At 43.3% G+C, this 26,197-nt stretch overlaps 1 protein-coding gene across 9 annotated transcripts in view; it reads right to left on the bottom strand.

Moving 5' to 3' along the window:
* Nucleotides 1-1,820: 1,820 nt before the first annotated feature.
* The window catches only part of adgrg6 (adhesion G protein-coupled receptor G6), a 145,653-nt gene continuing 121,276 nt past the window's right edge, over nt 1,821-26,197 (bottom strand). For 8 of the 9 annotated variants that reach the window (XM_078173703.1, XM_078173705.1, XM_078173704.1 and 5 more), the window contains 2 exons: nt 25,689-25,844; nt 1,821-4,306 (listed from right to left, as the gene is read on the bottom strand). In XM_078173703.1, the coding sequence (XP_078029829.1) occupies nt 4,095-4,306; nt 25,689-25,844 (368 nt within the window). In that variant the 3' untranslated portion in view covers nt 1,821-4,094. Of the gene's footprint in view, nt 4,307-24,988; nt 25,031-25,688; nt 25,845-26,197 lie in introns of all 9 variants that reach the window. The other variant, XM_078173707.1, reaches the window with a different exon arrangement.

Genomic DNA, 26,197 nt, shown 5'->3' with positions numbered 1-26,197 from the left:
AAAAAGATCACGATTTGGCTCAAAATACCTGTTGTTTGGGTAAAATCCTGACAGGAAGTCAGTGTTACTTCTTTGACGAAAACTAAGACAAATGTTTTTTGTGAATGACCTTTTTTCCATGTCGAAAACAAGACAATGACAAGTTCAAAATAAATCTTGATAATAAAAACTAAGACGCAATCCGTTTCATTTCTGTTGACGAGACGAGACGTGGCGAAAATGCTCTTGAAAGCCGAGCAGCCTGCAGCTTGGCAGGTGTCACGCCATCCACCACGCCCTCCACCTCCTAATGACAAAGTCAGCTCATATACTACATCACTTTAGAAACACTGATATGATGCATATGACACATACAAATGTAATGTACTCATGTTTTGCAGAAACATACAATACCAACATTTTCTAATGGTGATCAGGCTGTGCTTCAGACAACACTGCACAAACTCTGTTTCATTAAACACAGTCCGACCAAACCCCAAAGATAAAAACGGATTTTCTCACTGCTTGTGGCATCTAGCTGTGCTGAGGTTTTCTGCTCTCCACTGCTTCAGACACTGGCCACCACGCCAGAACAGTTGATATAAACATTATTTAACTTGTGGTGCAGAGATAATAAAAGCATGAAAACCATAATCTGATTTGTCAGGATTCTCTCTCTCGCTGTCAACAGATTCAAACAGGAACTATACAGTAAGTGTTGACTTTTCCAAATGCCATTTTTAATAACTTCAACACCACAAGTGAAATTCTCTTCACCTTTGTTGTATCTGAATATTGGCAGATGTTCTCAGCTAAATGAAACCAAAACTATGTGCGAGACCTGACGCCACATGGAGAAGTGTTTTGTTTTGTTTTTTTGTAATTTGGATGAACTGACCATTCAGGTGATAATATCATCCTGGCAGCTGCAGTGAATATTTTTCATAATGCTGCAGCTTCTTTTTGCTGTCGGAAAAATAAAATTGCTGAATAAAAAAAATCATATTTGAACAAGATGCCTCACTCAAACAGTAATGCTGTGACCAGAAATGACCGCCTGTAGGGTTACTAAACTTTGGCTGCCGTGCACAGGAAGCCAAGCGTCAGTGGCCAACTGGAATTAGCTCGGTTCTTATTATTTATTGTCAAGCCACCAACCATCAGCTCAGGGTCTGATTGTTCAATCTGCCACGTGGAGAATCTGTAAGGAGAGTGAAGGCGGTAAAAATTACCACCATTAAACCTTGTGGGTTTTTTTAAACCTAACAGCACCGGTTGGTCAGGAACATTTGTCTGCAGAAGTGACATTTTAAAGCTCCAAGACATTTTCAGAGATATTTCCATATAAAGTCTAAATGTGTGTCAATATTTCTGGGCATTTTGGCTTCATTTTGCAATAATAAACATTATAACAGGAGGTAAATACGCTCAGAAAAATCTCTGATCTGTTCTGCCCTTTCTGTCGCCGTGACTAGTTTTCCTCTGAGGTGCAAAGGGTGTGCCTCCACAGCATGGGGAGTTGGAGAATGTTTGGGTTTGTATGTACAGTCCCGGTGACCCTTCCAGGACCCCGCGAAGGCATGAACAAAAGCAACCATCAGGACACATTATAACACTATAGAATAAGGCACATAGAATAGATAGATCATCAATATTTACATGGGATATGGCTCCACAAACACATGCACAAACGGACACTTCAAACAAACATCACAGTATTAAAAAACACCAAAACTTAACAGCCTACTTTTTTTTCTATCAGAACTTTTCCTCCCCTCTTATACCCCCCCCACCCCCCCCCCCCCAAACCACCCCCACCCCCCCACCCCCACCCCCCCCTCTGCTCCCTTTAGTTTCCTCTCAGTTACGCAGTCTGGCAGCCAGGTCAGCCGATTCTGAAATTTAATATGATACAGTAGAATCGCAGCAATGTTCTCTGACCGCCCCGGAGCGCTCAGACACCCCAGGGTTTCAAACCATAATATGTGGCGTTGTCTATCATGATCTGAACTTGGTCTCTGGGTTTTTAACAGTTTGTGGCACCGGCTGCTTTTAACACATTCTGCAGGAACAGGCAGATTTTTGTTGATTAGCAGATATTTGCGCTCTGGTTTAAATCATGTAGCTGTTTATGGTGAGTTGGTGCTGAGGAAAACTGTGTGCTAACTATTCAGTAGGCCTGGGCGGTATCATGGTATTACGGTATACCAGGGTATTTATACATTTATACCATCAAAAATACAGACACTCATCTTTCTATTACCCTCATACTTGAGAGGCTGCACTGAGGATATTTTGCATGTAGTGCACATCACATGCCAACAGAGGTCAGTGTGGTGGAACAGGCAGCTGAGCTGACAAATGTGGTGACTGGCTGCGAGTGGTGGGATAATGTTAGAGGACTGTAAACTGCTGGTGGAGACTGCAGATTTTCACATCTAACTCTGTGAATTCAGGTTTTTTTTTTGCGACCAAACCAGAGTTGGTGATTGTTGTAACAGTGGACTAACTAACTGAACGACTAACGAGACCAACCAAGAAGGTTTTGGTGGCGTTTTTTTTTTTCTGTCAATTTTGAATGAAGTGTGTTTTATGAGGAGTCAACAGGGCAAGAGAGTGAAAGAGAGAAGCTTGCACTGCGGAGGTGAATGCTTGTTATTCTCTGCTTAATAAATAAATAGGTGTAAGAATGTTACCTTTATTGAGATTTTGAGAGCTTTTTGAGGTTGTTCATTAGACCGCAAAAGCCAAGTGAGCTTGCAGAACATAGCAAGTCCCCGGTTGAGTAGGGGATGGGGGGTTGGGCACACCACACACTAAAAAGCCTTATTCCCCAGTAAAATTTCAGGAGGGTATCAAAAAATAAATACCACCTTGGCCTACTAATTAGTATTCTTCCACACAAAATAAGCAGCTCTTCACAAATTCTAAAGACGAGATACAGAAACATATCTTGAATTTTTGCTCATCAGTCTAAAATTACAGTTAAAACTGGGCCGCCTGCCTGAAAACAATGTACATAATGTAACACTAACATCCAACACATCACAATTAAAACCACAACAGGGATTCTGATTCAAAGCTCCAGGGGCAAGGAAGGATGCATGTATCCTCAATGACAGGGGAAAGACAGTGGGGTGAAAACCAAATGTTCTAGAACATGATTTACAACTGTCGAATGTTGGTCAGGGAGTTTCAGAAGCCAGGAGGGATCTCAAATTCTTCTGTCACGGCCCTCATAATTCTAAAATCCGTTCGTTGTGGCTAACGCTGAAGAAGAACTCAAGAATGATTGGAGCAGTTCAGAGAACAGAGGATTCTAAACTCATGAGGCTGTCAGGGAGCTCTAGAATGTTGGTCAGGGAGTATCTGAACCCTGGAGGGTTACCAATTCTTCTACAATGGCCCTTAGAATTGTAAAATCATTTGTTTCTTTTTTCTGGCTGACGCTGGAGGAAAGTTCTAGAATGATGGGAGCAGTTCCACAATACAACGGATCCTGTACTGCTGCTGCTGCCAGAGAGTTCTAGAATGTATGTCAGGGAGTTTCAGAAGTCTTCTTTAACGGCCCTTGGAATTCTAAGATCCGGTCTTTCTGGCTGACTTAGGAGAGAAGTTCTAGAATGACTGAAGCACTTCCAAGAACAGAGGATCTTAAACTGCTGAGGCTGTCAGAGAGTTCTTGAAGGTTGCTCTGGTAGTTTCAGAAACCTGGAGGGTTCTAGAATATTTTAGGGGCTTGATTGATGGCCCTTAGAATTCTAGTCTCTCTGGCTGATGGTGAAAAGGAGTTCTAGAACGATTGGAGCAGATCCAGAACACAGATAGACTTAACTGCTGAGGCCGTCAGAGAGTTCTAGAATACTAGGAGTAGTTCAAGAACACAAAAGGTTCTCGCGTGTTGGGTGGCAGTTCCAGAACAAAAGCAAAGCCTTAAATAATTGTTCCAGAACAGCAAGGTAGGTTCCAGTGTCGTGCTTTATATCGGAACCTTAGGCAGAAGCCTCCTCTGTCCCAAAGGCTGCTGGGAGGATGATGTCACAACAGTTTCCAGAGCAATTTGGGCAGTTCCAAAACACGGGACAGTTCCAGAAGGTGGAAAATGCAGGACAGATCTAGAACCGGGTGCTGTGGGCGAAGCTGTCGGACATAATGATGTTCTTGTAGAAGTTGTCGGAGCGCGTGGAGCAGTAACCTTTCACCTTGTCGATCATCTGGCTGACGGGGAGGATGGAGGACGAGGAGGAAGAGGAGTTGGGCTCCGCCTCTGAAGAGGAGGAGCATGAGGAGACGCACTTGGGGCTGGTCTGGTTGGAGTAACATTTATCTGCAACCAGGGAGCAAAAATAAAAAGACAGGAACACACAAGAATTATTACTGGATCTATCAATAATCAATAAATCAGATGTGAATCATACAGGTGGTCCCTCACAGTGACAACATTAACATGCACACTAATATTTCACTATTATTCTAAATATGACAATATTCCAAATTTGATGTGGGTCATGTAAACAGCATGTTCTGTTTGAACTTTCCAAATTAGACCTCGTTCTGAATATGGCACTTTCTGATGAAGACGTGGGATATGTTGATATTATTTAGGTTCTAGGAGCATTAGTTGGACATGTATACAGCCCATTCAGTATATGCTTCTCAACTGGGGTTTTAACTGCAGTTTGCAACAGTGTCCTGTTAACAGTTAGCTCTGTGTGTTGTAGACAAACCCATGGATGGATTACTGAACGGGTCTTTTCAGACACAGGCCCAGGGACCTAAAGTATCAGGGCCCCCCAACCTTCAACTTGACAATGTCACTCAAAGAAACATCGACCAGGCAGAGACTCAAACTGACCACAAAGATACACAAAACATTTACAAAGAGATGCAAAACCGCCGCAAAGAGACTCACAATGATGACAGACACCGTGTCCTAACTGGATGCAAGCGTAAGACTATTGCGCCGCATCGTGTTACATCGGATGCTCTCTGTCTACACTGGATCTGTTAAATGGAACTCCCGTCACGTCATGTAAACAAAACACGCACCCAGCAGCTGTGCGCTCAGAGTAACCACTGAAAAGATGGTTCAGTACGTACTTCCTTATTATTGACACAAAGAACAATACTATCACAAGTAACAAAGATATGATTGTAGCTCCCAGACCGCATCATACCACCATCTCCACTTTGTAAAACAAACTAGCTTACTAGCATCCCACACAATGCTTAACCAGACACTTTCAGCTCTGTGGTGATCTCCCTCAAGCCGGATGACAACTTATTTAGGTTTTTGTAATGGAATAATGAGGTATCATGTAGGTAATTCCTCGTCCATTGCGGCGCTTGCGGTGTGAGCTACAGAATAAAAATAGAAATGGGGCATCTGGCAAAAGTTCAGCTCAAAGCGGCGCACCACATCGCGTCACTTGCAGGTAATTAGGACAATCCAGTAGAAAAGAAGGCAATCAAACTGATTAAGTCGCTGACACTTGCTCATGTTGCATCCAGTTATGACACAGTGAAAGAGAAAGACCACAGAAAGATGCATAACGACTGCAAAGAGAGGCAAAAAGAGGAGGAGAACAACTTCAAAAACCCGTTTCCACCAAGCAGTCTGGTTCAGTTCAGTTTGGTTCATTTTTTCTGTTTCCACAGTGAAAGTTGTGGATGGTACCAACAGAACCGTTTCTTACCGTCCCCATGTTTGGTCCCCCCTCTGTTGGGGTACCTAGCGCACAGATCTGGTACTAAAAGGTGGAGTTAGAAACCGTGCAGTCTGATTGGTCAATAGAGGACGGTCACTCTGAACTCTAAATAACTTCATTCACTGGGCCGACTGCCGGCAACTTTTAAGGTGGAGTGTTTACTTGTAATGTTACTCAATTTATGAGCTGATGACGTGAATCCATCAGCGCACCTTACATTTCACTGTGACAACTTCGTTCCATTAGTTTTTATATGAGACACTTTCAGTAATGTGTGGATCTTCAAGCGTCAAAAAATATACTGTATATATCCTAATTTATGAACGTCATATATTCTAATCCTCACTTGGCGGAGCGTCGTTCCTGTGGGCTACAGCAACACTAAACCCCTGAGCTTGCCTGAGAAGGACTAAATGCACAAAGCTGTTATTTTTAAATATCCCATGGAGAGAGACTCTCACTGCAGCCTGTTTGATTTAGTTCTGAAAATGTTGGCATGCAGCCTCATTCTGTGGACGATAAACCAGGTACAGACTTCCATCTGTCTCACCGCTGATGAGGAAATACAGCGAGTGCTGGACGGAGCAGTGAGTGACAACAACCCCGCCCTCATTTAAGAGGACTGTCTGTGGTGGAAACACTAAACAGACCAAGGGTCTAGGTACCATGTCTGAAGGGTTATTATTGGCTCCAAAGGTACGATACTGTAAGTCGCCCATGCACAAACCAACTTGCCAACAGTTTGTCAGGCTGAGGTAGAGATGCATGCCCAAACAAAAAGCCCTCATTTCTGGTGGGAAGGAGAAACATACTGTTTAACATTATGAAAGACCTGGGTATCAACAGGTTTTTGGATCATGTGCAAATATCACATATATGACAAGGCCGACCTTTTTAAGGAGATGGTTGAAGGAATGAAAGAGGGAGTTCATACAGTCCAACAAGTCCACCACCGGTGGGAAAGATTAAAAAAAATCCTATTCTAATGCAAAGAAAGCAAACGCCACGAGTGGCTTCAGCAGTTCCAATTTTCTATATTTGGATGTGATAAACATCACATTAGGGTACGTTAACCAGAGTCTGCATGTGAACAGGAATATTGGTGGAATATTCATTTTCATTAGACATATAAACATCACAGTACAGGAATAATGTCTCTTTGGAATTCAGGTCAAAACTGTGTGCACGTAAATGTAGTCAGTGTGAGATGGAGGCAGTCTTACAACTTTAATTAAGGTGGTATGTTTTAAGACCCGTTCTGCACATTAACACACAGCAGAAGAATTTATAATCAGCGAGGGAAACAAGACGAGATTTAAATTCCAGTTACATAAGAGCAGCACAGTTTAAATGAACCTTTAAAGTGACTAAAACAAGAGGAGGAATGTGAGCGAGGGCAGAATGTCAAAGACAAACAACATGTATCATCTAATCTCATCACATACGTACGTAGATAGGCAGAGATGTGCAGTTATATCTGACACCACCCGTATAAAACCAAACAATCCACAGCAGAGTGTGGAGTGGCCGAAAGTCACCATGTTACTTGTGAAAACATTAGAAAGGGTTCATCAAGGTTGAATTAACATCTGTCTCACGCAGTTATGAAACTCCCGTAAAAGCGTTATTATGTGACCATAATTCCATTCTTAGGTCTGATGATGATGAGCGAGCCAGCTCCGTCTGTGGATGAAGAGCGGATGTCTTGAGGTTTTGATGTGATCACAACAACATAGGACTCTTTTTCCCCAAAAATTCTCAAGGTTAAGATCATGTTAGCTCTAAGATGGTTTTGGGAAGTCAACCAAATTAGAGATTTGTTTGTTCTCGCTGTAGTTGTCACTCAATTCTTGACAATTAGTACCTGAGCAGAGAAATACACACCACACAATGAGCGGCCTCATGTTGTTCTCTGTGGGGAAAACAAGGTAAACGGGCGGCAAGTGGTTTTGCTGACCATTTGCACCTTGATTATCTATTTCCTTCTTTATTTATAGCCACAGTATAGTGTTAACCTCTGACTTCAAGCAGAGTAATCAACTCGCCTGCCAGGCAATCTAGTTGTGGTCTGGTGTTATTTTCTTTTTACTCTTCTAAATGAAGTTGTATGGTTTGGCGTTCTTCCTTCTCGTAACCTTGTGATTTCAAAGGGCTTCAGAGCAAAGGGATTATATGGTCAGGTCGAGCAAAGCCTCGCTGGGTCACATCAAGGCTTCACAACAGCAGCCTCATTCATAAAGGCATATTTTGATTTCATATTCCACTTGATCCGGAGATCACAGAGCTGGAGAGATGTTCTGGTTGAACTTCAGAGAACAGGATGGGGAGCACATGGACAGATGGGTGGTACATGATTAACACGCAGTGAGGTACAAGGATTCAAGGTCGCCTGTGTTGTTTTGTCTCAGATACCAATGAAAATATCGAGAAGCTGAACCGGTCTGTAAAAAACAAGACCGTTCTGTGTCCTGTTTGAACGAGGCCATCTGGCCCAACAGGCAGAAATGTCAGAAACAAATGATTATAAACCGTCATAAACCAACACCAGACGATAGAAACAACAACATGTAGCAGATGTAACAGTCAGTATAATAAGGACCATAAAGTGTATACACCTTAAAGAATCTCTAAACTCAGAGCAAACTACAACACCAACTACAGATCTATGGAGCACAACATGTTGGCCTTTTTATTCTCTCTTTAGATATGAAGTGCGGACAGAAGGCTCCATCTGTCTGCATAGCCAACGTTCAGGCTGCTCTCATAAACTGTACATTTTCCTACGAAAAGTAATACACTGAAATTCTTACATACCCAAGGTATTTTGAAAGGCTGCTGTCATGTGACCCATGCGTTGACAGATTAAACAAGGAAGCGGTCCCAAGCCATCTTGTAAGGAGGCAGGCTGGGGTGGTCAGTAGGTCCAGGACTTTCCCCTGAAGTCACGTGTTTGCAACTGAGTGAACTTTGAGTCATTTTAAGGTAAGTGCTCACCCTGTTTCTTCTCCTAAACCTAACCTCAGTAACTTTATGTTAATTACGTAACTGTAAGTTATGGATGTAATGTCATTTGTGGGGCGCTAATGCCAAGGATATCATTCGAACCGTTCTGTGAGAATATGTTGTAACGTTAAGAATAAATGAGCCCTTAAGGCTGATTTATACTTTTATACTGATTTATACTACATTTATAACGTCATTCGTGGGGCGCTAATTTGTGGGATATCATACGGACTGTTCTATGAAGGTACATTCTAACGCTGAGCATAAATGAGCCCTTAAAGGGAAATTTCGGTTTATTTCAACCTGTCTCCTATCGTCCTAAATTTGTTTCAAGTGACTAGTGACATAAAAATAATAGTTAGCATGTTAGCCGTTAGCCTAGATACAACTGGGGCGCATAGTAGCGTCAGACCTGTTAAAACGTAAGTGAACGGGCAACCTTCAAGTGCAAAGTTAGTCCACTAAACAAGCTTTTTTTTCCACAAAGACCGCCTCATATCGTTAGGATAAATGTCAGAGAACATATAGAAAATGACATGTAAATGTGTTGTCTTACCTTACTGGTGTGCTGCCATGTTTGTTTACCATTTAGCTCTGCTTTCCAAAGCGCGGCCGAAATATCGCGAGAACAAGCAGCGATCTCATACCGTGCCTGAAATCTCACAAGTTCTAGATAAAGCCCAGCTGGATACTACTCCAGGTGGAGGTGTCTCATCCTCGGTCACATCCAGACCTTGAAAATAAGGCTGCAACCGGTCCCATTCCTTGCAACAGAGGCATTCCTCTTCTGTGGGCACTGGGGCACAGCATTCACAGGTACACCACTAATCTCCAGAGCTACGCAGCCTTGCAGCAGCCATTCCTTTCAGGCACGGTATGAGATCGCTGCTTGTTCTCGCGCTATTTCGGCCGCGCTTTGGAAAGCAGAGCTAAATGGTAAACAAACATGGCACCACACCGGTAAGGTAAGACAACACGTTTACATGTCGTTTTCTATATGTTCTCTGACATTTATCCTAACGATATGAGGCGGTCTTTGTGGAAAAAAAGCTTGTTTAGTGGACTAACTTTGCACTTGAAGTAAGCCTGTTCACTTATGTTTTAGCAGGTCTGACGCTACTATGCGCCCCGGCTGTATCTAGGCTAATGGCTAACATGCTAACTATTATTTTTATGTCACTAGTCACTTGAAACAAATTTAGGACGATAGGAGACAGGTTGAAATAAACCGAAATCTCCCTTTAAGACTGATTTATTCTCCCTTTACATTATCAAAAATAGATGCGTCCATTTCAAATGTAAACGTCCCTGCCCTCATACTTCTATGCGTCCTTTATTATGCTATAAATACAGCCAATAGATGGCACTAGAGAGCAGAGTCAAAAGTTTCTCACAACAACAAATGAGGCAACAGTGGAGGAGGTCGTGATATTGTAAAGCGCTGTAGACGAAGCAGGTCTGCGCAGCCAATATGTACATCCTGACGTGAACAGAGGAAATTATTTTTAATATATATTACTGATTCATTCAGTTCCGCCATTACTCAAATTTCTTCGTCATCGCCTACAGTCGTATTGTGCTTGAACTACACCACACTGCCTCCATGATCTCTGGTGGCACTGCCCCATTTCGTTTCTGTGGATGTTCACCAAAAAAATATTCGACAGTTTTTATGATCAGGTTTCCACCTCACCATCTGCGTTGCCAATTTACTGTCTCCAGAATGTTTGTAAGCATGGGTCAAAGTTTCTCCCATCAAGTCTGTTTTGATAGATCACAACTTGTCCGTGGGAAGTGGCGTAGGCTTCTTTCAGGCCTCGTTTTGTGCATACACAATTTTAAAAAAATGAGACCCCAAGTTAGTTTCTCAGCATATTTTGTCATAGTAACTGAACTTGAACAAATCAAATGAAATTCAGTCAGACGAACCGAAATAAACCTTGACGTTTGGTAAACTGGTTTTATGGGACGGGTCCCTGGTGTCAGGCTTAATGTTGTCTCCTTATTTAAAATGTCAACCCGGATTATAGTGATGTCGATTTTAGAAAGATTATTTTTGGAATTTGAACCAACACTAGTCAGAGTTTAACACCTTGGACCTTTCTCATAGAAACTGAGCCAAAGCAATCAAGCTAATTTCCTATCATTCGTGCCAAACAAAGCATGTAGTGTCTGTGATCTGGCCCTGTGGTACCATCACAAAGTTTACTGTTACTCTGTTTAACATCATAAATTAGCTATCTTCTGACTCATGCTGTATTGGTGCCTAAATAAACTAAAGAGCAATGAAGTTGTCATGTTGTGTTGCTCAACATGCAGGCACGATTCCCAACCTCTCTTCCAAACACTGTCTCTGTGAATCACGAAGCTACAGGGTCAGGAGATGACTGTCTGCTGGTGTGGACCAAGGTAAGAAATTCCTTGATTCCTGGACGTTCACTGTGTGTTATAACAGCGCTAATTATGCCCCAAGCTCAACGTGGTAATGTAGCTCTTATGACATCACACTGGGGTGTTTGATTTTGTTCCTGTATCTCCCCACAGATCACCATGTTCCCCTCTCCGGAGTGCACTTTAGGACAGAGATGGAGGCTGAGGGGACAGCTGGGGTTAAACCACCCTCTCAGGAGAGACCTCTTGAAACATGAGGTCAACTTCTGGTCATGAATTACAGGTTTTGGGTTGGAGGGATTATCTTACCTCAAACATCTGGAAACTGAACAATAAGAGGCTGAAGCTGAGCACAGAAACAACCTCAGACAGGGGAAAGAATCCTAAAAACACTATATGAAATATAATGTGACAGATAATATGTTGTCTGTTTCCATTGGAAGCTCAGAGTTACCATAATGCTGCCCTGAGTGTCAGTTTACATACTTTAACTTTAAATTCTGTACAGCAAAGATACTCCTTCATGTTATCATGTGGACTTTAAATCTTTTCCATTAGGCGCGGCCAACGTCACTGAAAAAACAAATATGACTCTTTGTACAGAGAACCCTAGAATCACATTTTAGACCTTAAATCTGCACCCATCCATGTTTATGTATTAACAGTGGATCAGATGAATATGCGTCAAACTTGTACTGACAAAAAGTTTTATAGCTGTTTTGTCACCTCTGCCAAATGCTAATGTTGCTCCGTGTCTGTGATATCCATCAAAACCAAATGTTGGGTTGACATCAACCCTCCAACATTTGATAGACGTTAAATTTTGGTTGAAAATAGAAATCAGGTTGATGTCCAAACCAAATGTTGGCTTGACATCACAGGCAACTGTTTGCCAACAAGTTGATAAAACTTGATAAAACGTCAGAGTCGTGTTTACAGCTCGGTTCTGCTGGCTGGACATTTGTGCCAAATTTGAAGAAATTCCCCCATGGCATTCTTGACACTGCCCATATCGTTACAGGTGCTGTAAGCAGCATGTATCCCAGAGGAAGCTACAAGAATCGTGGACACAGTGCCAAAAGAAAAAACCCACACATACAACAAGGCTTTCACTTTCACTGGAGAAACTTTTTACAAATAGCAGCCAACAATTCCTGCACAGTTCACCTTTAAATGTTACCAGGTGGGTAAAACGAGTGGATCTAAAGCTAACGAGGGCGATTAACAGTCATCTGCTTATAAAAATATTACTTTTCCCAGTCTGTGTTGAAGACTGTTTCCTGAGTTCGTCCTGGAGTCCAGATGAGCATACCAGCAAGTAAAAACGGCCTCTAACCACAATTAAAGATTTCATGGCTTCTTTCACTGGGACACAAAGTTGGAATCATCAACACCAGACAACAACCAGATTTCCTGGAAAAACGTCCAGTTATTGTGCTCGAGGTCAGAGGCTGACACTGCACACGTCTGAGGTTTAAAATGTAAAATAGATAAGGGACAGCCTGGTACAGATGGCTATTTCTTTCATACATCCATGTCTCTGTGTGTTCTTCACAGTCCAACGTTGAATCTACACAGTTCTCGTGGATGCTGATCCTAACTACAAACTAACTTGAGTAGTCTGTCTAGTTAGTCTGTTTTAAGGCTATATAATGTGCCATTTGTATAACACGTAAACATGTCGGAAGTGCCCTCGAAAACACGCGGAACTTAGTGCCCTCTTCAGTGGTGAGAATGCACTGTATGTGCCCTTTTTTTTCTTTTCGCCCCCGCCCTTCAAAAAATCTGTGCACGCCACTGCTCAAACTGCACATAAAAATATATGCTGTATGTTTTTACCTTGCGTGTGAATGTTTGTGCTCATCGTTTACATGCTGTTAAACTCTGACTCGATGTGTTAACTCCGCCCCATCAAACATGACACACTGTGGAGAGCCAGACACTAACCTCTGGATCATTCTGCCGACATCAAATCATGATGTGTTTCCATGTTAATACATTCAGCCAAAAGCTGCTTCACATCAGTCTAACTTCGTCTGGCAGCAGCAGCAGCAACAAAAGAGAATTAATGTGGGTTTAGTTTTACACAATAAACAGCCGATTAAACAACAGTTGTTCCTGCTCAGTGCAGTAGAGCCCGAGAGAGATAAAATGTTTCATAGTCTGAAATATTTCCACAGTCAATCTGGAAATCCATTGGTTTAAAAAAAAAAAAAGATTTTTTTTCCTTCCTTTACCTCTGGAGGCACTGCCCGTAGTTTTTTGACTAACGGAAGTACAGGGGCCTCAGGGATTGCTCAACCCCGTCACTTCCGGCGGTGCCCCCAGGGAATCGCCTTGTTGTTTACAAATACTTCCAGGTAGAAAACCAGCAGAGTTTAGCTATACATATATATATATATATATATATATATATATTAGGGCATTAACAGAAAAGTCAATTTGTCGACATGTCGACGTCAGTGGCACAAGTCGACACCGCCCGGGAGGAGTCGACAAGTCGTGTGTTTTTTCCCTCTCTCTCTCTCTGTGTGTGCTTGTGTACGGAATGCAATCGCTGCCTCTGATTGGCTTACGCTGATACTTTATCTTTGACTAAGTGAACATACTCGGGCGTACTATAAGCGGAGCGGACTCCGCGAGGAATGTCCGCAGTCATTCGGGCTTTCATAGTCGAGCGCACTTCCGCGTTGTAGTTTCCTGTAAAAATGTCCATGAAAAATCCCCGCGATGTGAAAAATACATGCCGAGCAGTCACTGGTGCGTGGAGCGGAGTCCGCGTGGTTGTAAAATCTGAGCTTTGCGCGCACAGGGCTTGCGGACGTCCGCTTTGAGTCCATGCGGACCTCCGCGCAGTCCGTTCCGCCCGAGTATGTTCGGGCCTTGACAGACACACATTACATGTGTGGAGAAACTTCACTTTCCTCCGCCGTGTCAGTGTGATGACATCATCAAATGACTTGTCGACTCGACTTAGACTTTATTGACAGATAAGTCGACCTGAAAAAAATCAATCAAATCAAATATATCACATTTACTATATCACCGTTTAGACTAATCTGATGTTTGTAATGTCTATAAACACAATGATTGAACAAACATTACTATTTCTGTGTGCACGTTTTGTAATTAATAACATGGTTATCGTAGATTAGCTGGGCTAACCGTTAGCTGTAAGCCCTGTTAGCGGTGTCTGTAGTAACACAGTAACTCAATAAACGGTCCGTGAAAAAAATATTTTTTCCAGCGGATATCTTAGTTACAACATGACTGAACTAGCAAAGCAGTTTTGTGTTGCTATGTGTGGTATTTATTCAGTTTTGGGAAATCACGATGTCTAGAAAGCATCAGTGGCTGCAGCTGACAGGGAGAGCTAACAGCAGCAGCAGCAAAGCTAACATCAGGATGTCATCTGTTAAAAGCCTCCCGTTGTCGGATACGACATGAAACTACTCCAGTTAGCTAAATTATGTTGTAACTAAGACATCCACTGGAAAAAATATTTTTTTCACGTTGACGAGACAGCGTTTTTGGTGGAGCGGTCGCCATGGACGCGGAGCTTGCTGTTTCTGTAGGTACACATTTCCTGGGGACACCTGCACGTTGGCCCCGCCCCCCAATTGTGATTGGCTAAAGCGCAGCATCGTTCAAACTCAACCAAAAATAATAATACAAATTTGTAATCTCTTTCTCAATAGTTACTAAAAGTAATCTCATTACTGTGACACACTAGTAAGTAAGTCATCACAGCCCAACACTGTTCAGTCCCTACAGGATGTAACGATCCCAACAATCAGCACAATTACAGCCCATTATTCCGACAGCCCATTGGTCCGACCATATTAAACCCATTGTTCCAAAGTCCCGTTGTTCCGAAATCATCATGATGCCCTGTGGTTAAGGTCTGGTTAGGTTTAGGCACAAAAACCACTTGGTTAGGGTCAGAAAAAGATCATGGTGTGGGTTAAAATGAAAAAGAAAGTGGCAAACACATAAGCTGTGAGCCTGCTTCGCCTCAAGCCTTTCCCAGCTGACCCAGAGCCGGTCGCGGCGCACCATCAAGGCAGAAATACGCCTGCCGGGAGCCGTTCAGCACCGCGGAGAGCTCCCCACACAACCCCAACCCCAGAGTTAATAACAGGAGGTTATGGTGTTTCATTCTCTCCTCTCTATGACACTTGTATCTCGACCAGTAGCCTACTTTTGTTGCGTTGCTGATCCTCTATGGTACACAAATACAGTATAGCCTAGTATAATCACACATCAGAACAATGGGCTGTCAGACCAATGACATGGACCCGTGTTGTCATATATAACGTTATAGCCTATGTTAGCCCATTAGAGGTAAACTAAAAATATCTGTCCAGCAGAAACTCTGCAACCATCTCGTCCCTTTTCAGCTCAGGATGAAGCTGCATCAGTCTTTGCCATCGCTCGAAAGCAGAGCCGATGTTGAGTCCTCTCTTAGTGTTTGCTTTTTCTGCTATATTCTTTCTTTTGCCAATTAATTTCCCTGTTGAAGCGGTGGTCCGCATTTGTCTGCCATTGTTACGGAGGAAAGTTTATATCCACAAGCGTCCCTGTTACTAGTGAGCGGTTAGGTCAATCGGAGGCCTGCACGTGGGGAAGACAGACAGGACGATCGGCTCACTTACTTACTTACATTTTAGTGTGCCATCAGCTCATTAATAGCATTTTAACCTAAACAAGGAAAAGCGTAAAATTTCCAGAAAGGTAAGTGTTGCTTTAAGTATGAACTTTTGTACGTGACATAAGTTAAATATATTACGTAAGTTAAAATAACTCAACATTGATTTTTGGTTTCACACAGACACAAACAGCCGTCTCTTGGGTCAAAGTCCTGTGTTTGTTTGACCCATCCATCCACCCCGACCTCCTCCTTTATGGACTTTGTACTTTGTCACCTGACTTCCTAGTTTGCTTCTGTCATTTTTACTACAACCACCAGAAGTCACCATCCAAAATTCAATGTAAATATGAGCTGTAATAAGCTGCAAGAACAGACGACCTATGGGGTCTCATGAAACGACAGCGACTAAAATGTGAGTTGAGAAAGTTTCAAAGAAGGTAAGACGTATGATCAGTATTAAGATGAGAGATCCCTCCGTTAGATCGGTGTCCTTAGATTTAGAGAATTAAACCAAAAACAAAATATTAAAGTCTTTTATCTGATTCACTGTTAAAGTTCAACAAGTCTTCCTCTGACACTCAGTGCTGCGGACACGAACTAGAAATGTTGGAAGCAAATCTGGTGTTGCATCCAGCTCTGTCACCTTCCTGATGTTTATGTGTTTGAGTTCACAGTCTGGACCATGTCTCTGCTCGTCACCTCCAGGAGCTGAGGAAATGCCGTTCACTCTACAGTCTGAACACAGCGAAGGTTTCTGATCGGTCAGTCTGTCTGGAAACAGTAACCTGCACTTCATAAGCACCTCTCAGTGGCCTCGGTGCACAAGGCGTGACTCATTCAGCAGATGTGAAGTGTTTGGCTCAGTGACCTGAGTGATAACTGAGGAACAGTGGAGCAGCCAGAGAAGATGCTCTGATGCTCTGGCTGAAGCTTCACAAGATAACTGGATGCTTTTCTGACAATATGAGATTCAGAGGAATCCAAAGGTGAACGAACAACAGAAGAGTTTAAAGACTAAACTTCACTCTGCACTAGTGTTGTTTTCTGCATGCTGAGGACGAGGTGTCGGAGCTCTGATGTTTTGTCCAGTACGAGACTGTTTGTTATTTATGAGGGGGGAGGACGTGCAAACAGGAGGAGGCATGTCAAATACTTTTTTAGCACTGTGGAGAGACTTGTGTTTCATATTTTGGCTTCAGGGAGAGACATACAAATTTAAATGGTTGTATTTTGTACTTATTTTACAACTGATTTATTCCGTTAGTTTCAGCCAACTGTAAAAACTGAAAATATTGAGTTATCAGAGAGACTGGAGAGATGGCTTAATTTTCTGATTTGTCTTTCTGAAAAATGCCATTGTAGTATCAGAATGTTGGGAAGATATTTGGCCTGTGAAACCGGGTCTAATATTTACCTCAGTGACGACGGAGTGAAACAATTAAAGGCGGAGGCATATCAAATAAAAAAATATAAATCAAATTAAAAAAATTTAAGCACTGGGGAGAGACTTACATTTTTTATTTTGTTTTAGGGGAGGAGCATACAAATTTAAATGGTTGAAACTATTTTATTATTAGTATTAATATTAGTATTTATTTTACTGCTGATTTTTAAAGAAAAGATTTTTCTTTTCTCTTTTCTCAAATTTTTATCTCTAAAATTCTTTGTCAATTTTTTTCCTCTTTGAAAATGTTTGGCCTTTTTTTAATTCTTTAAAATTTAGGGCAGTTTTTCTTTATTTAAAAATTATCTGCGATTGTTTTTTTTTCCTTCAAAATTTTGGGCTTTTTTTTTCTTTAAAAATTCCCCAAATTACACCATTTATTACAGCCTGAAACTGTAAAAACAGAAATTATCGTTGGATTTTCAATTTTCCAACGGTCCTTGGACACATCACGTGCAATGAACACTACCATAATTATTTTTTTTTTTTTAAATCTGAGCTTAAAATAGTGACATTTCATCAAAATCACTTTATCCTTCCTCCCCTTTTAGAATTTGGACAAAATCTGCAGTTTCTTTTGTCCAATTCCAGGATTTCTAAACATCTAATAACTCATTTATGGTGGAGGGGTCATGGATTTTCCACCAGTCACTCAGGGAGGCTCAATGAAAAATATTTGGAGCTTCGGGGAGGGTAAAAAATAAAAAATAAATAAAATAAATTCCTTGTTCATTTAGGCCATTTGGGAAAAATATTCTTAAAAAATAAAGAACATAAAGAATAAAGAACAAAGTCCTTTCAACCTTTCTGTCAGTTAACACACATCAGAGGTTATTAAACATGTCTGACTGTATGAACGACCTCCTCAGGCTCCAAAAAGTCACGAAAAAATAAGTGTGTACGTGTGATTTTACCAAAAGTACAACCACAAACTTGTTTATCTGGCAACAGAGAAAGTTTGAACTATAAACATGAGGGAGTTTTAAAAAATGTGTGTCAGACACGTGTGATAAAATGTGGAAAGTGACAAGTGCATCCATTCCTGTGGGTCTGCCCCCCCCCCCGACCCCAACACACACACACACATACACACACACTGACTGATATGGTGCAACAAAGCCCACAGGCACTTGTGTGGTCCACACACTGAAGCATACAACTCAACATGTGGAGATTTATGACGGCAATCAGCATCACTCATGTGATGACAGGAACTTGTTGGCGGTCTCATCGACACGCGAGGACGCAGCTGAGAGGATCATGAACGTTCACGCTGCAGCTCATCATCACTACCATCTCCTGTTACATCATTATGAAAGAAGCGGAGAGCTGCGTCCAACAAAGTGGCAACTTTATATTTTCAGGCAGCAGAATCTGTTCATTTGAATCAAATAAATAAAAAAGTCAGGAGGACTGTAAACATGTAGTTGTATGTTTTATCTGTATGTGTCTTTTCTGTTTGTGTCTGCGGGGCAACACTGAACATGTTTACATGCACATAAATATTCTACTATTATTCCAAATATGAAAATACTCTGACTTTGATACAGGTCATGTGAACAGATATTTCAAATCAGGCCTTTATCTGAATGTAGCAGGACATCTGAGACATGCTGATATTATTTGGTTTGAGGAGCATTTTTGGACGTGTTTACAGCCCAACAGTTTGAGGGATGGTGTAGAGCCTTTCCAATACCAGACCCTACCCACTCCCGCTCCATTGTGGAGTGTAACTCCGTTTGTCGTTGCGCTTGCAGCTGAATGAAGCTCAACTCAAATTTATCTATCAAGCACATTTAAAAACAACTCACGTCACCAAAGTGCTGCACAAAAGGAATAAATTGCTAAAAAATGAATACTTAGGGGTGACATAACTGTCAGGTACACAGCTCCCACATTTATAGACACAACACACACAGGCACACATCATCATATGATGTAACCTTTAAGATGTTAACGTCTTAATAACAGCAGGCCCTTAAATGTCTGTCTTAGTTTGAGCAGGTTAGGTTTGCAAGGGTAGTCGCAGAACTTTATTTGTATGGAGTGTCTTCCATGATGAACACAAGACTGGGTTGCACATGGTCAGTAAGTTTGCATTAGTGCAGGCTCACTTCCACTCTGAGTGAAAGTGGGTGAGAGAGGGTGTGTGTGTGGGAAAGGCCTGTAGAGATGCATGCCCAAAAGAACAGCCCACATCTCTGGTCAGAACGAGGAACGCGACCACTTTTAAACACCCTGACAGACCTGGACATCAACAGGGTTTTGGGCAAATATTGTGGTCGCAGGATTTATGTCGTGTGGTCATGTTGAGTTGATCAGACTATGCACAGCTGCATGTGAACGTGAATATAGAGCGCATGCGCCCGCGCGTGCAGCCTGTTGCAGTCGCTCCTGCTTGTTTTCTCGGTTTTCTTACTTTTTTGCTTTATTAAGTTTGGTATTTGTGCTGGCTTTTTGTGATTGTAATTTTGGAACTGCGCCCTCTCAAAACATGCTGATTGAGAGAGTTGTACTCGTTTTCCTCACCCTGGAATTACTTATTTCATTCGGACCCGGCACCATTGCGCAACAACTTCATGGCCGCATTGTTTACTCCAGAGATCAGCTGATCGCGCTGAGGCCGGCCGGCTTGGCGGCCGGAACATCGGAGATACCAGCTGAACTGTGGAGGAAAACACACAGAGGATGCAGGGGAGAAAGTAAACAGTGGCGGAAAAAAGCAAGGTTGAGACAACGGAGGCTTATGGAGAAGAGAAGATATAAGCCGTGTCTCCCCTCTCTCATCATGGGCAACGTGAGGTCACTGGCAAATAAGATGGACGAGCTGACAGCGGTCGCCAAAAGTCAGAAGGAGTACCGGGAATGTAGTCTTATGTGCTTCACTGAGACATGGCTTCACCAGGACATTCCCGACACCAACGTCTCCATCAGCGGCTTTCAGACTGTTCGGGCCGACCGGGACTGCACCGAGAGCGGTAAGCGCAAAGGAGGGGGGCTTGCTGTTCTAGTAAATAACCGCTGGTGCAGTCCTGACCATATTTCCATTAAGGAACGTATCTGTTGCCCGGACATTGAACTGTTCGCTGTTGGACTCAGGCCGTATTATTTGCCCAGGGAGTTTTCACACGCCATTATTGTAACTGTTTACATCCCCCCCTCTGCCAACCCGACGTCGGCATGTGATGTCATTCACTCCGCCATAGCCCGCCTGCAGACTAAACACCCGAGTGCCTTCATAGCTATCTCGGGTGACTTCAACCATGTCACCATGGCAACAACATTGCCCACATTCACACAGTATGTGAGCTGTCCTACCAGAGAGGAGAGGACACTGGACTTGCTGTATGCAAACGCCAAAGATGCATACAGCTGCTCCCCCCTCCCCCCTCTGGGTAGGTCAGACCACAGCCTGGTGCACCTCAACCCCTGCTATGTACCACTAGTCAAGAGCCAGCCTGCGACCATGAGGACAGTGAGGAGATGGTCGGAGGAGACTTATGAGACACTGCAGGGCTGTTTTGGGGTGACAGACTGGCAAGCACTCTGTGAGCCACATGGGGAGGACATCGACGGGCTCACAGAATGCATCACAGACTACATCAGTTTCTGTGTGGACTCCATTGTCCCAGCCAGGACTGTCCATTGTTATCCAAATAACAAACCGTGGGTAACAAAGGACATCAAAGCCATCCTCAATGCAAAGAAGAGGGCCTTCAGAGCTGGTAACAGGGAGGAGGTGAGAACAATACAGGGGGAGCTGAAGATGAAGATCAGGGAGGCTAAGGAGAGGTACAGGAGGAAGCTGGAGAGGAAACTCCAGCAGAACAACGTGAGAGAGGTCTGGAGTGGAATGAGGACCATCACTGGCTTCAGGACCAACAACCACAGAGGAGTTGAAGGCAGCATGGACAGGGCCAATGAACTGAATCTGTTTTTTAACAGATTTGACACTGCTGGCCCTGCCCATCCCCCCCCTGACTCTTCTGCTGTCTGTCTTGGTCAACCATCTCCCACTCTGCCCTCCTCCCCCACTCCTCCCTCTCACACCTCAACACCCTCCTGCTTGACCCCCCCTCCTCCTCCTCCTCCTCACACCTCATCCCCCCGTGGTCAGACTGACTGCTCTCTCCATCATGAGGACTACACCCCTCCCCCACGTGTCGTCACCTCCACAATGTGCTTCACTGCTAAGCATGTGAGAAGACAGCTGATGAGACTCCACTCAAATAAGTCTGCAGGCCCTGATGGTGTCAGCCCCAGGGTGCTCAAAGCCTGTGCCCCCCAGCTATGTGGAGTGCTTCAGCATGTCTTCAACATGAGCCTGAGTCTCCAGAGGGTCCCCTTGCTGTGGAAGACATCCTGCCTCGTTCCTGTGCCAAAGACGTCACGTCCCAGTGGCTCCAAGGACTACAGACCTGTGGCATTGACCTCCCACATCATGAAGACCCTGGAGAGACTCGTCTTGGAGCAGCTCCGGCCCATGGTCAAGCCACTTTTGGACCCCCTCCAGTTCGCCTATCAGCCCCGACTTGGAGTTGAGGACGCCATCATCTACCTGCTCAACCGCGTCTACGCCCATTTGGATAAGCCGGCGAGCACTGTGAGGGTCATGTTTTTTGACTTCTCTAGTGCGTTCAACACCATACGTCCAGCTCTACTGGGTGACAAGCTGGCAGCAATGCAGGTGGATGCCCCCCTGGTGTCCTGGATTGTAGACTACTTGACTGGCAGACCACAGTATGTGCGCTTGCAACGCTGTGTGTCAGACAGAGTGGTCAGCAATACCGGGGCCCCGCAGGGGACTGTCCTCTCTCCCTTCCTCTTCACCCTCTACACCACGGACTTCAGCTATTGCACTGAGACCTGCCATCTTCAGAAGTTTTCTGATGACTCTGCTATAGTTGGATGTATCACCAAGGGTGATGAGGATGAGTACAGGGCTGTTGTGGATAACTTTGTCACATGGTGTGAGCAGAACCATCTGCAGCTCAACGTGGCAAAGACAAAGGAACTGGCGGTGGATCTGAGGAGGACCAAGACATCGGTGACCCCTGTTTCCATCCAAGGGGTCAGTGTGGACATTGTAGAGGACTATAAGTACCTGGGGGTACACATTGACAGTAAACTGGACTGGGTTAAGAACACTAACGCTCTCTACAGGAAGGGCCAGAGCCGTCTCTATTTTCTAAGGCGACTGAGGTCCTTCAACATCTGCCGGACTATGCTGAGGATTTTCTATGAGTCTGTGGTGGCCAGTGCTATCCTCTATGCTGTTGTGTGCTGGGGCAGCAGGCTGAGGGTGGCGGACGCCAACAGACTTAACAAACTGATCCGCAAGGCCAGTGACGTTGTGGGAACGGAGTGTGACTCTCTGATGGTGGTGTCAGAGAGGAGGATGCTGTCTAAGCTACGAACTGTCTTGGACAATGTCTCACACCCACTCCACCATGTGCTGGTCAGGCACAAGAGTACTTTCAGTGGGAGACTCATACCACCAAGATGTACCACTGAGCACCACAGGAAATCATTCCTGCCTGTGGCCATCAAACTGTACAACTCCTCCCTCTGAGTGGCCCTGAGACTTTCACACACTGCAATAACTTAATTTAACTTGTGCAATAACCCCATTCACCCTGACTGTATATATTCTGTTTGTGTAAATTTTGTTTACAATATATATATATATGTATGTATATATATATATATTTATATATATATATACATATATAATTTACGTTTATGTTTGTTAATAATTCCTGTTTATTTAACTATATATTTGTTAATACTATTGTTTAAATTTCTTATATTTTCATGTATCTTTCCAGTCTTGCAAGGAGCACCTGTAACATAAATAATTTCCCCTCGGGGATCAATAAAGTATTTCTGATTCTGATTCTGATTCTGATATCAGCCTTGTAAACAGCTTACAGCTGATTTATAGTTTGGCTATATCAGCTCTACACAGAGTCTGTGCTGTTGCAAGCAGTGGTGTCTGTGCAACACATTCTCACTGTGACCTCGTCACATATCGATGTTTAGTCTTTGACTTTCTACGTCCAGACATGACGTCCAAGGTACCCTGGGTGTGCTGGTTGTTCTTTCAAAGCCTTCCTAAAATATTGTGTTCACGAGAATGAGATGGAAGCAGATCACAGTGACCTTTGCCCACAAAATCTAATCAGTTTATTGTTGAGTCCAAGTAGATGTTTGTGCCAAATTTAATAAATTCCCTCAAGGTGTTCTTGAGACATTGGGTTCATGACATTCTCGGAACCCATCGGCTGTATTCGGCGTCTGACTTCCGGCAGACGGCGATACAGCCTCTGGGAGCAGACCCCTGATTTTTTGGTATTCCGGTTTGATTTGGGCGGAGGAGGCAAATTTCCGTTTCCGACTTCTGTTTATATATAAGTAAATATGCTGAACCATTGCAATGGATTCAGAGTTTGCAGTGACGCCAATTATGTTCTGCCTCGTTAGTTCACCGCACGGACCGTCTAACCTGGCAACAACTGCAGATGTGATTGGTCAATATCACGCAGACTACAAACAGCCTACAACCGGAAACCAGGGCTCTTCCGCTCTTCTTCCGGAGGCAAGATCTCCGGGGTTTGCCTACAGACTCTACATTCACTGAATGTAGAGTCTGTATATAGAGACTAGGTTCATGACAACAGGACGGAGAAAACTTAAACATATGGCCTCTGGTCACAGCTATCACCGGTGTGGAGGCCTGAAGACATGCAGTATAATGTGAAATAGCTCTACGTGGCTCGGAGAAAAAAAAAATGAATGAATGAATGAAAGTAAAGAAGATTTTGGTCTGAATTTGATTTTAAATCGAAGCAAACCAAAATCTTCTGAGTGCTGATGAATAAAGAGGAAAGACAGACGCCATCAGCAGGGTTGGAAATGAACGTTGTGCTCCACCTGTCACTGTGACTGAATTACAAAATCTATCAGACTCTTAATATCAGTATTTTTTTGGCTGCTGAGTTTCAGCTGGTGGCTGGTCCTAATTTCCAACTCTGCCATTAGACACTAAAACCTGAAGAAAAAAATGTTCATAAAAAGCTGTTCTGTTGGGAGCCTGTTTCTTTATTGATTCCGGCTGCTGATGAATCGTCACATTCCTGCACGGATCAATCTAATCCCCGTCGGTAATAGAGCTTTTTATTGAAACTAATATTTTAAAATACTTTCTCCAGATGTTAAATACTGGGAGTTTACCCCATGGTGTCATATCTGGACTCAGAACACAACGTTTGACTATGTTTGTTAATCGTCTTCCACATTTGGTTTGAGTTTTAATGAACAAACTGAAATTATGACTTCAGTTACGGTATCTGAGGTGAACCACAGCGTTAGCCTGGTGTTACTCGGCTCTTATTAAGAACAAACAAATCAAACGTTAAACGTGGCAGATGTTAGCGGGGGTGCAGTCTGTCATGGCGTGCTTGTTTTCACACCCTGGGGCACTCTGGGTGGGTGGAGCTGTAGGTTTTAGTCATGTGTCAATAACTACAAAAGGACCTCCTCCCACGCAGTGTGGTCTCAGGCTGGGAACAAGATGGCGTGAACTGGTGTGACATCACAGTGACCAGCCAATCACAACACACAGTGGCTGCTTTCCCAAAATGTCTGCCAGCAAAGTTTGTTTTTTTTCTTCTCGTCTGATTGAAATGAAACATAACTGCTGGATTTGAATCTCCGGATTCACTTTGACCGCACCACATTTTGGGAAACACAGAGCACATCACATGATGCTGGAAGCAAGGAAGTCAATCAGCCAATCAGCTGTAGCGTTACCTCCGTCGGTCCTCCGCTCTCGCTATTGGATGGAAGAACTTTCTACACACCAAACACAGAGGCAGATACATGAGCATCAACATCGTCCCACAGTAACAGACACAAACAGGAGGTTGACATGTTTACACGCAGACTCATCCGTCACGTTAACACTGGAAACCTCTCGCTCTGGAGACTGGTTTGTAGCTGGTGGGTTTAAGGTGGAATAAAGACTCTGCAGGCCCCGCCCATTAACCCATTAACATAGGATTTTGTTTCAGGATGGGTGAGTTTGAGTCGGCGTGTAAAAATGATTCTCAACATCAGATATGTTTCATATTTTGATGATCTTTATCGACACAAACCAAAGACCCAGTGATCTGTGTTATTGAAGCAATAAAAAGTTGAAGGCTGCAGTGTTTCCTCACAGAGAGAGATCAGCTTCAGACAAGCTGTCTAAACACCACTGATCTGCTGCTGCTGCAGAGAAACTAAACTACAAACCAGCTCTCATGTTTTGATTTGATCAAATGAAACTTTATTCCCACAATTTGATCAAGTGAAACTTTATTCCCACAATTTGTCCTTCATCTCCTCATCTTCCTCCATCTCTCTATCTTACTCTTAATCCACCCTTTTTATATAATAATTAACTCTGTTTTTATCCTCCTCCTCCTGTCTCTGTGCCTCACCTGTGTGTGTGTGTGTGTGTGTGTCTCACCTGAGTTGCTGTGTCTCTTGGTGAAGGGGTTGAGCGTAGCTTTAGCTTTGGAGGTCCAGTTAGCGGTGCTGGAGCCGAAGGAGCTGGAGGACAGAGACTTGCCCAGGTTGTCTGAGCTCACCTTCTTGGTGTTGTTGGTTGCTGTCTTACTCCAGTCTGCAGCAGACACACACACACACACACACACACACACACCCACACACACACACCATCATCATCACCATCATTACCTCCTCCATAGATTGTATCACACCTGTTCTCCAGCAGCTTCACTGGCTTCCTGTTAAATATCACATCGATTTCAAGTTTCTCACCTTTAATGCGTTTCATAATAAATCAATGAATATGTCACATAAACACTTTAAAGTAACACCAGACTGTTTCTGCTGCTGAAGCAAAGGGTGGAAACGTAATTAATAAAGACTGATGACTGAAGTGTGTCATTTACAATAAAATATATTTCAGTCCGAAACACTTTAGTCAAAGGAAATTTTATTTCCATTTGCAGT

Source organism: Epinephelus lanceolatus, chromosome 13 (assembly GCF_041903045.1).
Source record: "Epinephelus lanceolatus isolate andai-2023 chromosome 13, ASM4190304v1, whole genome shotgun sequence".
NCBI classification, from domain to species: Eukaryota; Metazoa; Chordata; class Actinopteri; order Perciformes; family Serranidae; genus Epinephelus; species Epinephelus lanceolatus.
Note: the sequence above shows the minus strand (reverse complement) of the source record. Positions and strands in the feature narration are given on the sequence as shown.